Below are 15,116 nucleotides of genomic sequence, written 5' to 3'. Positions count from 1 at the left end.
GGAAGAGGACTGGAGATAGGAAGGTGGGGGGGTCTCAGTTCCTGGGCCACTTGTGGGTTTCAGGCCCCAGGCAGAAGTGTGAGCTGCACTCCTAATGGAAGTTGCAGCACACTCAGAGCCTTCCCCAGCCTGACAGCTCCTCTTCTGTAAATCACCTGGAACACGAAGGTCACAAAATTCCCCCTCCTGAGGTGGTGATGGGAACTGATTGCAGCACTCAGGCCCACAGGGACTCAGCTGCCCACTGAGGTCACACTCCAGGAGGTCCTGGGGTCTCTCTTCCCAACTGTTGCACTCCTCTCTCCTGATGCTTCCTTGGTTCTATGGTCACATTTCTAGAAACTTCCCATGAGGTCACGGCTAGGGGTTCATCCAGGCCCTCATGGCACTGCTTGTGACCTGCCTCTCACATGGTGTTTCTCCTACAGGTGACAAGAGAGAAGGCTATGATAAGGCTGCAAGTGAGTGCCATGGGGGAGGAGGTGACCTTTGTTGTGGTGCAGACAGGACCTGTGGGAGCTCATGCACCCCGGAATTCCTCCAGTGACCCCTGTGTTCTCTAACCAGCTCCTCTCTTCCACCACAGGAGACGACAGTGACCAGGGTTCTGATGCTTCCCTCAGAGCTGAAAAAGGTGACAACCTTGAGACCCTAAATGGGGGGCAGGGCTGAGGCCCAGGGAAGGCTGTGTTGTAGTTGAAGGGTCTGTGCATTGGGTGTTAGTGGCCTGCTCAGAGTGTGTCGCTAACAGTGACTGATCTGCATTGTTGTGCTTGTTCTTTTCTCCTGCAGTGTGACATAGCTGCTTTGTGTGGCTCTGAGAGGCACAGCATTTGTTCCTGCCTCTCCTCCTCCCTCCTGGGACATCATGAGCTCCTGACTTCTCTTCCTGTACCTGGGTTCTGACCGTGTGCAGGCTTCTGTGTGCTGTCAGCCTCCTGTGAGGAACTGAGGAGCCAGTCCAGCCCTGAGCACCAGGACCCTCCCCACACTGACCTGGGTCTCTTTCCCCTCCAGCTGCTGCTCCAGCAGAGGCGGGGCCAGGGCTTCCCCAACCCTGACTTCACTTTCCCTTGCTCTGAGCTGCAGCTGCTGCTTCCCCACTGATAAAGAGAATACGGATGTGGGTCTGTGTTTCAAATTGTTGCCATGGAAAAATGTTGAATAAATCAATGAATGATTCCCAAAATTGAATTAGAAAATCAAACATGATTAAATTCCAGAATTGTCATGTTTGCTGAGCTGTGTTGTGGGCGGGGCCAGGGTTAGCCTGAGAACAGGCAGGTGTGGATAGGAGCTCAGTGCATTCTGGACTGTCATGTATTCAGTCCTCACCTGGGTTGTCTTCCCTGCTCCTCAGTTGTGTTGTTTGCCTAGAACCTTCTCCATGAGCACCTATGACCAGAGGGGCTTTTCCTTTGTCTAGGACACAGCACAGACTGTGCAGGTGAGACTAGGCTCAGGCCTGAGTCCTCTACTAAGGCACCATCAGTTCTTCTCCATACTTATGTCCCTTCTTGTCATCCTGCATGAGCTGGTGTCTTGTTGGCCTTCTGGGTGTCCCTGTGACAGCAGCACGGGGTGTGTTCCTGTCACTGCCTCCCAAAGCACCAGGCAGCCTTGCACAGGGTGTGTGTGGTGAGGAGAAAGGCAATGTGAGGCAGCTTGCTTTCCTTCTAGCACTGCTGCCTCCAGTGTGGTTCTGTGCTGTCCCCAGTGCCCTCAAGGGAGCCACCTGTGGGAAGAGCAGAGAGGAGGGATGTCAGGTTTCTCCTGTGAGCTCCCTTCCTGATCCTCTGCATCTTCTCTGCCCACCTTCCCTCCACCTGCCCTCAGCTCTGGTTAATCCCAGCTCTGCTCCCACCCAAATTCCTGGATTGAAGAGCAGAGTCAAGAAGGAATTTTGGTCCCCATCTTGATTGGCTGAGAGGATCTGCAAGTTAGTGGAGTTCATGTCCACATGTGTGTGTCAGGGCATTTCAAGGAGAATGGGTCATGAGAGCTCTGACTTAGGGAGAGTGTCATCAGGTGGAAAATTGAAAACCTGAAGACAGTTCTGGAAGCTGGTGGACTGTGGTAGTTGGGACTCCACTGTGTGTGGGTTCCTTGGGGATTGTGTTTCTCTGCACCCTGTTACTGCCCTGCTCTGCCTCCTGCTGCCACGAGAGGCGCTGTGCTTCCTGCTGTGCCCTGCCTTCCCTCTAAGGCTGACTTGGTCCTTTCAACCCTGACCAAAACACTCCCTTCTGCTCAGCTTCAATCTCAAAAACAAATTAACACAGGAATCTCCTGCCAGACAGCAGGGCCTGTGCTCTGACTACTTAACAATGTGGTTCTTAGGCCTTTGGCTTGGTCTGCAGATTGAATTTGTAATCGCTCAGAAAGTCAAAGGAGGTCAGAACTGTCATGGTTGTGGAGCATGTGTGCTAGCAGAAGAGAAAGGTGGCAGGGTGTGTAAGAGAGCAAGGAAGGACCATGACATGCAGGAGGAAGGCAGTGCTACAGGTCAGGTGACATGGTGTGGGCGTGGGGACAGAGCTGACTGTGGTACTAGGTGTTCATCATGACCTGGGAGGGAACTTTTCTGAGTTGTGAAATTCGCCAGAAGATATCTAGAGAAAGTGTTGGTAAACTGGAAGATCTCCTTGTACAAAGTCCTTATCTCAGGCTGGGAAGGTGGCTCAGTGGTAGAGCGCTTGCCTCGCATGCCTGAGGCCCTGGGTTCGATTCCTCAGCACCACATAAGCAGAAAAAAAATGCTGGAAGTGGCGCTGTGGCTCAAGTGATAGAGCGCTAGCATTGAGCTGAAGAGCTGAGGGACAGCGCCCAGGCCCAGAGTTCAGGCCCCACGACTAGACCCAAAAACAAAACAAAAAAACAAAGTCCTTACCTCTTCTGTGGACTGCCCAGATCTGTTGCTGAGTTGAGCCTTTGAGAAGAGACCTGAAGACAAGATTCTCACTTGAGGGATTTTCCTTTGTGTGTATGTGCTAGTCTTGGGGCTTGAACTCATGGCTTGTGTGCTGTCTCTCAGCGTGTTCTTGGTCAAGGTTACTGTGCTGTTTGAGTCACAGATTCCCTTCCTGCTTTGGGAAATAAGAATTCCCCAGACTTTCCTATCAGTGCTGGTTTCAAGCCATGAATGGGAGAAGTCGGCCTCCTGAGTAGGTAGGAGTATAGCAGGATCCACACTACATGTCTTTAATAGTGATTTTCTTTTTGTGTCATTCCTTGGGGCTTGAACTCAGGGCTTGGGCACTCAAAGCTATTATCACTCAAAGTTAATACTATACCAATTTGAGCCACAACAGCACTTCTGGCATGAGCCACTTGCTCTCAGTTGAGATATATTTATTTATGTTCAGTTCTGGGGCTTGAACTAAGGGCCTGGGCACTGTCCCTGAGCTTCCTTTGTTCAAGACTAGAATTCCACCCGTTTAACCATACTGCCACTTCCAGCCTTTTCCATGTGGTTGGAGGAATCAAAGCCAGGGCTTCATGCATGTTGACAAGCATTCTACCACTAAGCCACATTTTCAATCTCTGATATATATATATATATATATATATACATATATATATATATATATATATATTTAAGTCAAAGAAGATGTTTAATGAAGAAGAAAAAATGGTAGACATATAAATGTCCCAGAGTATAGGTTTAATCTATCTGGACCTGTAGTTTCCAAATGTGACCACACGAGGGCGATATAAGTCCGGCCTTTTTTTTTTTTCTTTCTTTTTTTGTTTGGTCCTGGGGCCTGATTGCTGGGCCTGGGCACTGTCCCTCAGCTCTTCAGCTCAAGGCTAGCGCTCTACCTCTTCAGCCACAGCGCAACTTCCGTCTTTTTTTCTTTTTGCTTATGTGGTGCTGAGGATTCAAAACCAGGGCCTCATGCATACAAAGCAAGCGCTCTACCACTGAGCCAAGTCCAAGTCTTCCCAAACCCAAGTCCAGCTTTTTCATTGTTGGTTTTGTTTTTTTTTTTTAAGCAATGTAGCAACATATAAATAAGTGCTGAAACCTGGCTCTGGTGGATTATGGCCAGTATACTACACACTCAGGAGGCTGAGATCTAAGAATTGCTATTCAAAGCCAACCCAGGCAGAGAAGTCCATGAGACACATCTCCAATGGGCCATAAGAAAACCCAAGGAACTGCTGTGGCTCAAAGTTGTACAACACTAGCCTTGAGCAAAAGAGCTCTGAGTTCAAGACTCAGAATAGATGTAAAAAACACCCCAAAACCAAACAAACACAACCCCTCCCCCATAGTACTGAGTAGGCATGAAGATGTCAACTTTGGTACTTGGAAAACTTTGGGTAAATACAGCCCTTTGGAGGCACAGGCCTCTGTTGCTTTGTACATGGCTGGTATTACACTCAGTTTATCTCATGCATTAAAATCTGTGTTAAGTCTTTGGGTCTGTTGGCCTTATCCCAATTTGGAAGTATAAGGCTGCATTGTGCTTCCCAGAATATTCACACAGCAAGTAACAAATTCATGACCCCTCTTCACTTTTTCTCAGTAAGTGGTTTGGATGCCATTGTGGTCGATTCCAATTTATACTCTCAACAGGTGCAGTGGCACCGTGGGTAGTAAAATCATTATTTATAGCCTTTCTTGACATCTAATTTATGGATAGAACTAAAACATTCATGTCTGAGCTAAGTGCTGGTGGCTCACAGCACTAATTCTAGTTACCTAGGAGGCTGAGATTTGAAGATTGTGGTTTGGCATCAGCCTACATAGGGAAGTCCTGAAGACTTCCATCCCCAGTTAACCCCCCAAAAGCTGAAAGTGATCTTGTGAGTCAAGTGGTAGAGGACTAACCTAGAGTAAAAAGGCTCAGGGACAGGCCCTGAGTTCAAGTCTCAGGATCAGCACACACACACACACACAAACACACACACACACACATGGAGAATGTAATAAATCTCAAGCAGTTCAGAATGTACAAGAGTTCTCAGGGATGCTGAGAAGTGCAAGGAAAGGCAAGAGAAGAATCTGAGCAACTGGAAGGAGAGCTAGAAGCGCTTGGGGTTGTCATTTTCTCCACTTTGCAATGCAGACAACAGGGCTCCTTCCTTCCAGCAACTAACATTCATTAAATGTCCTCTGCCTGCCAACCCCTGGGCTGTACTGCACAGAACACGGGGAACCTCTTCCCTCAAGGAAACCTCTCTGTCCACATCTAGCTGGGCCAGTGTCCAGGGACAGGCCTACCACCTGCAGACTGCTCCCTGCTGTGCTGCAGCCCTGTGCAGGTCAGCTTGTGGTTCATTCTCCCCTGGGAACCCATGAGCAGCTGTGGTCTCTTGGGCTCAGTGCACTCTCCTGCTGTCTGCCTAGTTCTCACTATCCTGGCCACCTGACCCCATCAGCCCCACTTTCTCTGGCTTTGCAAAGTCCTCTGTGATAGGTTGGAACTTCTGCTCTAGAAACATATTTGCAGTGTCACACACAAACTCGGGTAGCTACCCAGGAAAGGAATTTCCAAATGCTTCCCAGCTCTGGGTGAGTGATAAGTCTCAGCATTCCCAGAGTCAACCCGGAACTTGCACTTTTAGCATCATCAAACTCACAACACATTAGCATCATCCATTTCAGCAAAACACATTCTTCTGGAGCCAATATGGTGGAGCCTGCCTATAATACCAGGTGGGAGAAGTATGATCAGAGGCCAGCATGAGCTGCACAGCAAGTTCAAGGCCAGTCTGAGCCACAATGCTGAGTAATTTAAAAACAAACGAACAAACAAATAACTATTTGTGGTTGAGTTGGGTCTTCACCTCAGGGCCTGGGTACCCTCCCTGATTGTTTATTCTCTCTCTCTCTCTCTCTCTCTCTCTCTCTCTCTCTCTCTCTCTCTCTCTCTCTCAAGGCTAACACTCTACCACTAGAGTCACAGTTGAACTTCTGGATTTGTTGGTAGGTAATTGGAGGTAATAGTCACAGACTTTCTTGTTCATGTTAGCCTCAAACTTTACTCCTCAAATCTCAGCCTCCTGAGTAGGTAGGATTACATGTATGAGGCACCAGTGCCTCGGTGAATATCCAACGGCTGTGGATGCAGCACAGTGGAAGAAGACTTGTGCTAGGCTCTGGGCACAAATCCCAGCCCTAGAAAAATGAAAGTAGAAGAAAATCCCCTCTGGAAGTGTATGTTATGAACCCATCAGTCTCTAGGGTTTGGCTCACCTAATGCAATTATTTACACTCAGCCCTGATCTGAAGGAGATTTCCGGTGCTCTAGGGAAATGCTTCCCCATCCTTAAGCAATGAGACAGGAAGAAAGAGCAGAACCTGAGTGCAGCAGCTGAGACAGGAAATCTAATGATGTTCTGTGCTTAACATGCAGATAGAACAAGAAAAGTGCCAGAATGCGTAAACAACAACAACAACAAAGAAACAAAAATCCCCAGCAATGACAGGATACATAATTTTTTGCAAAAGAAAACAGTACTCTGAGAACAGCTTCAGCGCTGCTTTAAGAGGCAGCAAGCAGGACTACCCCAGCAAGGCAGGTGGATGATGATGATCTGCTTCCTTAACAATCCATGCCTGACACCAGCTCATCCTCACATGGGCCCTATGGACACATGACCCTCACCCATGTTCTAGCAGACCCCAAAATGCCATCCCCACTACCATCCCCACCAACACCAACAGCGCCAGCTCCAGAAGCAGAAGCAGGGACCCCGCGCCCAGGAGCACAGGCAGAGTGGAGCTTTGTTGGAGCACTGTTAAGTTCTGTTGGAGCATGGTTCCTGCTAGGCCTTAGCAAGCCCCAACCTGAAAGTTTCCTTCCTCTAAACGTGCTGTGGTGTTGGTAGAGATTTTACTTCCCTGCTGGAGTGCGTCCCCGCCCCATGTCCAGCTTCCTGGAGTGAAGGCCGCCAGCCAGGCAGCTTGGAACCCACAAGGAGCAGCATTGGCTTGGGGTGGTGGACCACAGCTGCGGGCCGGGCAGGAGGCAGAGGGGAAGGCACAGCACAACGCAGCCACAGGAGCGGGCTTGCTCGGTAGGGAGGCGAGGGCGGGTCGTGGGCGGCTGGAGTCAGCGGGAACCGACCTGCAGGCCTGGAGGAGGAGGAAGGCGGCAGTGGCTATAGTGAAAGTGAAGCTGGCATCTGCCCCTCAACAGCACTGCGAAGCTGGCAACCAGAGCTGTGCGGGAGCCGCGACGCTAGAAGGCGCCACCCGCCGTCTTTAGGCCGGGCCGGGGAGGGGCGCTGTTTCTGGAGCTGGAACTCAGGTGTCCAGCTTGCTAGGCTGGTGCTCTCCCCCTTGACACTCAGGTGGATTGCTATTATATATTCGTGTAAGGTTTTACATTTTTTGGGGGGGAGGGAATCCTCTCGTGGGGGCTGAACTCTGGGCCTGGCGCTGTCCCTCAGCTCTGCAGCTCAAGGCTAGCACTCTACCACTTGAGTCACAGCACCACTTCCAGATGTTTTCTTTTTGCTTATTTGGTGCTGAAGAATTGAACCCAGGGCCTCATGCATGCAAGGCAAGCGCTGAGCCACCTTCCCAGCTCCTCATGTAATTTCTGAGAAAAAGTCTCTTCAACTTTTCTGGTCAGGCTGGTCTCAAACCTTGATACTTATGCACTCAGCCTCCTGAGTAGTTAGCTTTATAATCATGACAATCAGCCAGGCACTGGTGGCTCACAGCTGTCATCCTAGGCACTCAGTAGGTTTAGATCTGAGGTTTGTGATTCAAAGTCAGCCCTGAAAAGAAAGGCTATGAGACTCTTATCTCCAATAAAGTACTAGAAAATGTTGAGGTGGACTGTGGTGTAAGTGTAGACTGCTAACTTAGCCTGGAGCCAAAGAAGCTCAGGGACAGTGCCAAGGCCCTCAGTTCAAGACTCAGGAAGGAGAAAATATATAGTAATGTAAATTAAGTAGTACAATTTACATTATATTAATACCTTTTAAATGAAATATAATATGATATATTTTATAATACTCTGAATTAGTTAATGCTGAGAGATTAAAATGGTTGTTTTCTGTGAAGTATATCTTACTGACTTTACTAAGAAAACTATGCACTGGGCATTGCTGGCTCACACTTGTAATCCTAGCTACTGAGGAGGCTGAGATGTGAGGATCATAGTTCAAAGCCAGCCTGGGCAGTAAAATCTGAGAGATTTCATCTTCAGGTAACCAGTAAAAAGGTTGGGCTCAACTTGTGGCTCTAGTGATAAAGTACTAGCTAGGCAAGCAAGCTCAGTTTGTAAAAAGCCGTAGGTTCCAGACAGATGGAGAGAGGAGAGAGGAGGGAGAGAAACTGAGAAAGAGAAAGAGACAGTGACAGAGTGATAGAGAGAGATAAGTAAAACATCTCCTGCTCACCTCCTGTTTTAGTGAAATGTGTCAGCCTTTGCAGCCTTGAGTAGACATCATGCTGTGAGATGTCAGCATGGAAGCAGGGGCAGCATTACTGAGCTGGCTCTGGGCCTGGCAGAACTTTCACCCAGACTCAGGGCAGATCCTGAAGCAGTGTGGGCCAGCAGGTGTGATGGCACATGCCTGTAATCCCAGTACTGGGGAGGTGGAGGCAGGAGGAATGACTTCTAAGCCAGCCTGGGTTTCATACTGACACATTCCTGGCTGGAGGTGGGAGGGGGGAAGTGTAATATAAGCAATGTGGAACAAGGAAGTGCAGGGACTAGACTCCTGCCCTCCCAGAGGCCTGGCCTGCACCAAGCTAACCTTGAAATGTTTGGGTTAGAGTGCTTTAACTGCACTGATACTTTGACTTCAGAACCTAACAAACTAGGCAAGAAATATTCTTCCCAAGGTTAGCAACTAAAAGAACAGCCGGGCACCAGTGGCTCATGGCTGTAATCCTAGCTACTCCTGAGGCTGAGATCTGAGGTTCACGGTTCAAAGCTAGCCTGGGCAAGAAAGTTGGAGAAACTCTTATCTCAAAAAATACACTAGTAAACCCTAAGTGGTGTTGTAGCTCAAGTGGTAGAACCCTGGCCTTGAGCTGAAGAGCTGAGGGACAGCGCCCAAGCCCAGAGTTCAAGCCCTACAAGGACTAAAAGAAAAAAGAAAAAAAGAAAGTAATACAATCTCCAGTGAGCACCTTTGGCATGCAAATTATCCAACCCACCGGATTCAATTGCTGAGACCCTACTTGCCTCAGGGTCAAAGAGCAGCCAACTAAAGGCTCCTTAACCCTGACAGCTACAGAGGATTCACACAGGCTGATTCCAACCGGTTCCTTTCCCTTCTCTTCCTTTTTTTTTCCCTTTCTTTTCTTTCCTTTCTTTCATTCTTTTTTTTCCCCCCATTTTGATGGCTGGAGGTTGTCCTGGACTTGAACTGAGGGCCTGGACGCTGTCTCTGAGCTTTTGTACCGAAGGCTAGCGCTCTATAATTTTGTGTCACAGCGCCCATTCCTGCCCTTCTCTTCCTAAAAACCCACACATTCCATGCAGCTCAACAGTTTTAACTCTGCCCATTCATGAGCATGGGAAGTCTGTCCTATGAATTTCTTTGGTGTTGTGTAAGTTTCATGGTAAAGGTCTTTATTCTTCTTGGTTAGGTTTATTGGTAGGTATTTTAATATTTAAAAAAGTTTGGAAAAAAAATGTTTGGGGCTGTGCATGTTGCTTAGTAGTAGAGTGCTTGCATGAAGCCTTGTCAATACAGTACCACATAAACAGAAAAAGCCAGAAATGCCACTATGGCTGAAGTGGTAGAGTGCTAGCCTTGAATAAAAAAACAGGCTCAGGGACAGAGCCCAAGCCCTGAATTCAAGCCTCAGGTCTAGCAAAGAAAAAAATAATTGGGGGCCAGTGGCTCACATCTATAATCCTAGGTACTCAGGAGGCAAGGTCGGAGCATGACGGTTCAAGGCCAGCTTGGGCAGGAAAGTCCCTGAGACTCTTTTCTCCAATTAACCACCAGAAAACCGAAAATGAAACTATGGCTCAAGTCATAGAGTGCTTGCCTTGAGCTGAAGAGCTCAGAGACAGCACTCAGGCACACATTCAAGCACCACAACCAAACAAAACAGAAAACAAAACAAAACCAGTACTCCCTATTCAACACCAACGCCACAATCTCTATAATCCTGAAGATGGTGCAGTATGGCTGAGATGGGCTGGATTCTGTCCCTGAACTTCTTTTTGCTCAAGGTTAGCATTCTACTACTTGATCCATAGTGCCACTTCTGGCTTTTCCTTTTTATGTAGTACTGAGGAATTGAACCCAGGGCTTCATGCATGCACTCTCCCCCTAATCCACAATCCCCGCCCAAAGTCAAGTACTGTGAAGGCCTCTTGTTGTTTTGGTCAAGGGGGATTGAGCGCAGACCTGGATGCTCTCCCTGAGCTTTTATACTCAAAGCTAGTACTCCAGCACTTAGAACCCAGCACCACTTCTGGGTTTCTGGTAGTTAATTGGAGATAAGAGTCTCAGGGACTTTCCTGTCCTGGCTGGCTTTGAACCTCTATCCTCATATCTTTGATTCCCAAGTAGCTAGGATACAGGACATGAGCCATTACGTTTAAAGACTGTTTCATATCTAGAAGTTATTATTATTATTTTTTGGCTAGTTCTGGGCCTTGAATTCAGGTCCTGGGCAATGTCCCTGAGCTTCTTTTGCTCAGGTAGTTAGCAGTCTACCACTTGAGCCACAGCACCACTTCTGGCATTCTTGTATATGTGGTGCTGAGGAATGGATCCCCAGTTTCAAACATGGGAGGCAAGCACTCTACTACTAAGCACATTCCCAGTCCTAACAGTGAATAGTGACAGAACCCATGTTACTAATACCTTTGGGGTCGACATGAATATGTTCAGAGATCATAGAAGCAAACTCTCTCAGAATCTCTGATTTGGCCCTCAGGCAAAAGCCAGAAGTAGCTGGGACAGAGTGCTGGTGCGGGGGGACAGGGACCAGGTCAAAGTCCCAGGTGTCCAGGCCTAGATCTCAGCGTGTCAGAGCCAGAGCTGCTCTGGGTGGGGAAGCTCAGCACTGCGGATTCCCAGTCTCCCCAGTTTCACTTCTTCTCCAACCTGTGTCGGCCGCTTTTGCCCGGACACTGGTGACGCGGCACCAGCTCTTGCTGCTACTGGCTGTCGGGTTCTAGAGAAGCCAATCAGTGTCACTGGGGTTCCGGGTTCTAAAGTCCGCCCGGGAGCTACTGGCACTCAGAGTCTCCCCGGATTCTGGGGCTGGGCTCATGGCGCCCGGATCCGTCCTGCGGCTGCTGTCGTGGGTGCTGGCGCTGACCGGGACCTGGGCGGGTGAGTCTGGGACCCGTGGAAAACACGAGTCCGCAGGGTAGAGCGAGGGGTGGCGGTGGGGTGAGGCGCCGTCGGGGGGCAGGGCCCGGGCAGCCGCGTCCCCGTCCCCTCCGCCTGACCCGTCCTCGGTGCCCTCGCTGGGCGCCGCCGGGGTCATTCGCACCCCCTTTGCGTCTCCCGCGTGCCGAACCCCTTCTCCGCTCCCGCCGCGCTCCCGGCTCTCACCCGCGCCCGCCCGCAGGCCCCCACTCCCTGCGGTATTTCGAAACCGCCATGTCCCGGCCCGGCCTCGGGGAGCCCCGCTACATCGCCGTCGGCTACGTGGACGACGCGCAGTTCGTGCGCTTCGACAGCGACGCCGCGAACCCCAGGATGGAGCCGCTGGCGCCGTGGGTGGAGCGGGAGCCGCCCGAGTACTGGGAGCGGGAGACGCGGATCCAAAAGGACAACGCACAGACGAACCGAGTGGACCTGCAGACGCTGCTCGGCTACTACAACCAGAGCGCGGACGGTGAGCGACGCCGCCGGGTCGGAGGTCACGACCCCTCCCCGCCTCCCGCTGACCAGCCCGAGCCCCCGGGGTCTCAGGACTGAGGTTCAGCCCAGGCTGCGGGCGCTGCGGGGGGACCGGCACCCCGGGAAAGAGCCGCGGGGTGGGCCCGGTGTCCTCTCCGTGTAGGCCAAAGTCCCCGCGGGGCGCGGGCTGACCGTGGGGGCGGGGCAGCTTCTCACACCATCCAGAGCATGTATGGCTGCGACGTGAGCGCAGATGGCCGTCTCCTCCGCGGGTACTGTCAGCTCGCCTACGATGGCCAGGACTACATCGCCCTGAACGAGGACTTGAGCTCCTGGACCGCGGCCGACATGGCGGCTCAGATCACCAGGCGCAAGTGGGAGGAGGCCGGTGATGCGGAGCACTGGAGGGCCTACCTGGAGCACAGGTGCGTGGAGGGGCTGCGCAGATACCTGGAGCGCGGCAAGGAGACGCTGCAGCGCACAGGTACCAGGGCCCGGGGACTCCTCCATCTCCTGTGAAAGTCCCCCTCCACTCTCACAGCCAGAGAGGAAAAGGGACTCAGCCCACCACACCCCTTCCCCTGCCCAGAGAACCATGAACCCCTCCTGCCTTTCACATGCTGTGTCACACAGTGGCTCTGGAATCCACCTTGACCTCACCACAGTGAAAGACACTCTTTCTCTCTCTCTCTCTCTCTCTCTCTCTCTCTCTCTCTCTCTCTTCCCATCTTCCTCTCTTCCCCTCCCTCCCTCCCTCCACATGGAGGTGAAGACTGTCCTGAAACAAGTGTGGCCCCTTCCACTCTGGCAGTGGCCCTGGGCAGCACCAGGAGGCTCTCAGCATTTGTCCTCAACCAGGACCCCCTGTGGCTAGAAGTCTCATCCACGTTTCTGGAGAAAGTCTCTCTTCTCTCCACCCAGGACAGAGCAAAGTAACTCTTGAGAGATCAGGGGCTTCTGGCCATGGTGGTGTCAACTGAGTCTAGGACTCTGTAAGGTTTAGGAGATGATTCCAGAAGTTTACTTCCAGCCTGGATCATCCACCCCTGCCCCCACTCACTGTGCTGTGTATCCTCAGCATGCTCAAGTGACCTGCACGGTGGTCCATGGGAGGCAAGGAGATGCATCTGAATTTCTGGGTTCTTCTCAGATCCCCCAAAGGCACACATCACCCTCCACCCCACCTCTGAACATAAGATGACCCTGAGGTGCTGGGCGCTGGGCTTCTACCCTGCGGAGATCACCCTGACCTGGCTGCGGGATGGAGAGGAGCAGACCCAGGAAATGGAGCTGGTGGAGACCAGGCCTGCAGGAGATGGAAGCTTCCAGAAGTGGGCAGCCGTGGTGGTGCCTTCTGGGGAGGAGCAGAGATACACATGCCATGTGCAGCATGAGGGGCTGCCTGAGCCCCTCAGCCTGACATGGGGTAAGCAGGGCTGAGGGCACAGAGCACAGCTGTGCTCAGAGACAGCAGGAGGCATGTGCAGCTCTCAGCAGGTAAGGACTGAGAGCTGGGCTCACAGTGCTCATCCTCCTTTCCCTTCTCTTCCCAGAGCCGCCTGCTTGGCCCACCATTCCCCAGACTGGCATTATCATTGGCATGGTCATCTTTGCAGTTCTGGTTATTGTAGCTGTGGTGTTTTTTGTGCTGTGGAGGAAGAGGACTGGAGGTAGGAAGGTGGAGGTCTGAGTTCCTGGACCATTTGTGGGTTTCAGGCCCCAGGCAGAAGTGTGAGCTGCACTCCTAATGGGAAGTTGCAGCACACTCAGGGCCTTCCCCAGCCTGACAGCTCCTCTTCTGTAAATCACCTGCAAAACGAAGGACACAAAATTCCCCCTCCTGAGGGTGGTGATGGGAACTGATTGCAGCACTCAGGCCCACAGGGACTCAGCTGCCCACTGAGCTCACACTCCAGGACGTCCTGGGGTCTCTCTTCCCAAGGGTTGGACTCCTCTGTCCTGATGCTTCCTTGGTTCTATGTTTACATTTCTGGAAACTTCCCACGAGTTCAAGGCTGGGGGTTCATCCAGGTCCTCATGGCACTGCTTGTGTGCTGCCTCTCACATGGTGTTTCTCCCTACAGGTGACAAGAGAGAAGGCTATGATAAGGCTGCAAGTGAGTGCCATGGGGGAGGAGGTGACCTTTGTTGTGGTGCAGACAGGACCTGTGGGAGCTCATGCACCCCGGAATTCCTCCAGTGACCCCTGTGTTCTCTAACCAGCTCCTCTCTTCTACCACAGGAGACGACAGTGACCAGGGTTCTGATGCTTCCCTCAGAGCTGAAAAAGGTGACAAACTGGAGACCCTAGATGGGGGCAGGGCTGAGGCCCAGGGAAGGCTGTGTTGTAGTTGCAGGGTCTATGCATTGGGTGTTAGTGGCCTGCTCAGAGTGTGTCGCTAACAGTGACTGATCTGCATTGTTGTGCTTGTTCTTTTCTCCTGCAGCGTGACACAGCTGCTTTGTGTGGCTCTGAGAGGCACAGCATTTGTTCCTGCCTCTCCTCCTCCCTCCTGGGACATCATGAGCTCCTGACTTCTCTTCCTGTACCTGGGTTCTGACCGTGTGCAGGCTTCTGTGTGCTGTCAGCATCCTGTGAGGAACTGAGGAGCCAGCCCAGCCCTGAGCACCAGGACCCTCCCCACACTGACCTGGGTCTCTTTCCCCTCCAGCTGCTGCTCCAGCAGAGGCGGGGCCAGGGCTTCCCCATCCCTGACTTCACTTTCCCTTGCTCTGAGCTGCAGCTGCTGCTTCCCCACTGATAAAGAGAATGTGGATGTGGGTCTGTGTTTCAAATTGTTGTCATGAAATAAGTTTGAGGGCTGGGAAGGTAGCTCAGTGGTAGAGCACTTGCCTTGCATGCATGAAGCCCTGGGTTCCATTGCTCAACACCACATTAGCAGAAAAAAAAAGTGGAAGTGGCACTGTGGCTCAAGTGGTAGAGCGCTAGCCTTGAGCTGAAGAGCTGAGGGACACAGCCCAGGCCCAGAGTTCAGGCCCCACGACTGGATCAAGAAAAAAGGTTGAATAAATCAATGAATGATTTCCAAAACGAGAAATAGAAAATAAAACATGATTATATTCCAGAATCATGTTTGCTGAGCTGAGTGTGGTGGGCCAAGTCATGGGTAGGCTGTGAGCAGCCAAGTGTGGACAGGGTTGCCTGTTTAGTAGAGCTCAGTCCATCCTGGACAGTTATGTATTCAGTCCTCACCTGGGTTGTCTTCCCTGCTCCTCAGTTGTGTTATTTTCCTAGAATCTTCTCCATGAGAACCTATGATCAGAGACTTTACAGTTTCAAAGGGCTTTTTTTTTGCCCAGGACAC

General features: G+C 51.3%; 2 protein-coding genes across 4 annotated transcripts in view; both read left to right on the top strand.

Moving 5' to 3' along the window:
- The window catches only part of LOC122111313 (class I histocompatibility antigen, Gogo-B*0101 alpha chain-like), a 30,545-nt gene extending 29,320 nt beyond the window's left edge, over positions 1 to 1,225 (top strand). Inside the window, exons 6-8 of one of the 2 annotated variants that reach the window (XM_042684080.1) lie at positions 429 to 461; positions 587 to 634; positions 793 to 1,167. In XM_042684080.1, the coding sequence (XP_042540014.1) occupies positions 429 to 461; positions 587 to 634; positions 793 to 797 (86 nt within the window). In that variant the 3' untranslated portion in view covers positions 798 to 1,167. Of the gene's footprint in view, positions 1 to 428; positions 462 to 586; positions 635 to 792 lie in introns of both variants that reach the window. The other variant, XR_006147995.1, reaches the window with a different exon arrangement.
- Positions 1,226 to 11,159: 9,934 nt separating this feature from the next.
- On the top strand, positions 11,160 to 14,572 carry LOC122111319 (saoe class I histocompatibility antigen, A alpha chain-like). 2 transcript variants are annotated; one of them, XM_042684098.1, is made up of 8 exons: positions 11,161 to 11,274; positions 11,516 to 11,785; positions 11,999 to 12,274; positions 12,941 to 13,216; positions 13,344 to 13,460; positions 13,875 to 13,907; positions 14,033 to 14,080; positions 14,238 to 14,572. In XM_042684098.1, exons 1-8 carry the CDS (start codon positions 11,211 to 11,213, stop codon positions 14,240 to 14,242), a joined length of 1,089 nt encoding a protein of 362 aa, XP_042540032.1. In that variant the 5' UTR covers positions 11,161 to 11,210; the 3' UTR covers positions 14,243 to 14,572. The 2 variants fall into 2 exon arrangements, with proteins under 2 accessions (XP_042540033.1, XP_042540032.1); XM_042684099.1 differs by lacking the exon at positions 13,344 to 13,460 and having other exon boundaries at positions 11,160 to 11,274.
- Positions 14,573 to 15,116: the final 544 nt, after the last annotated feature.

The sequence above is a fragment of the Dipodomys spectabilis genome, unplaced genomic scaffold (assembly GCF_019054845.1).
Source record: "Dipodomys spectabilis isolate Male_0828 unplaced genomic scaffold, ASM1905484v1 ptg000085l, whole genome shotgun sequence".
In the NCBI taxonomy this organism is placed as follows: domain Eukaryota; kingdom Metazoa; phylum Chordata; class Mammalia; order Rodentia; family Heteromyidae; genus Dipodomys; species Dipodomys spectabilis.
The sequence above is the reverse complement of the archived record's forward strand: the minus strand, read 5'-3'. Positions and strand labels throughout refer to the sequence as shown.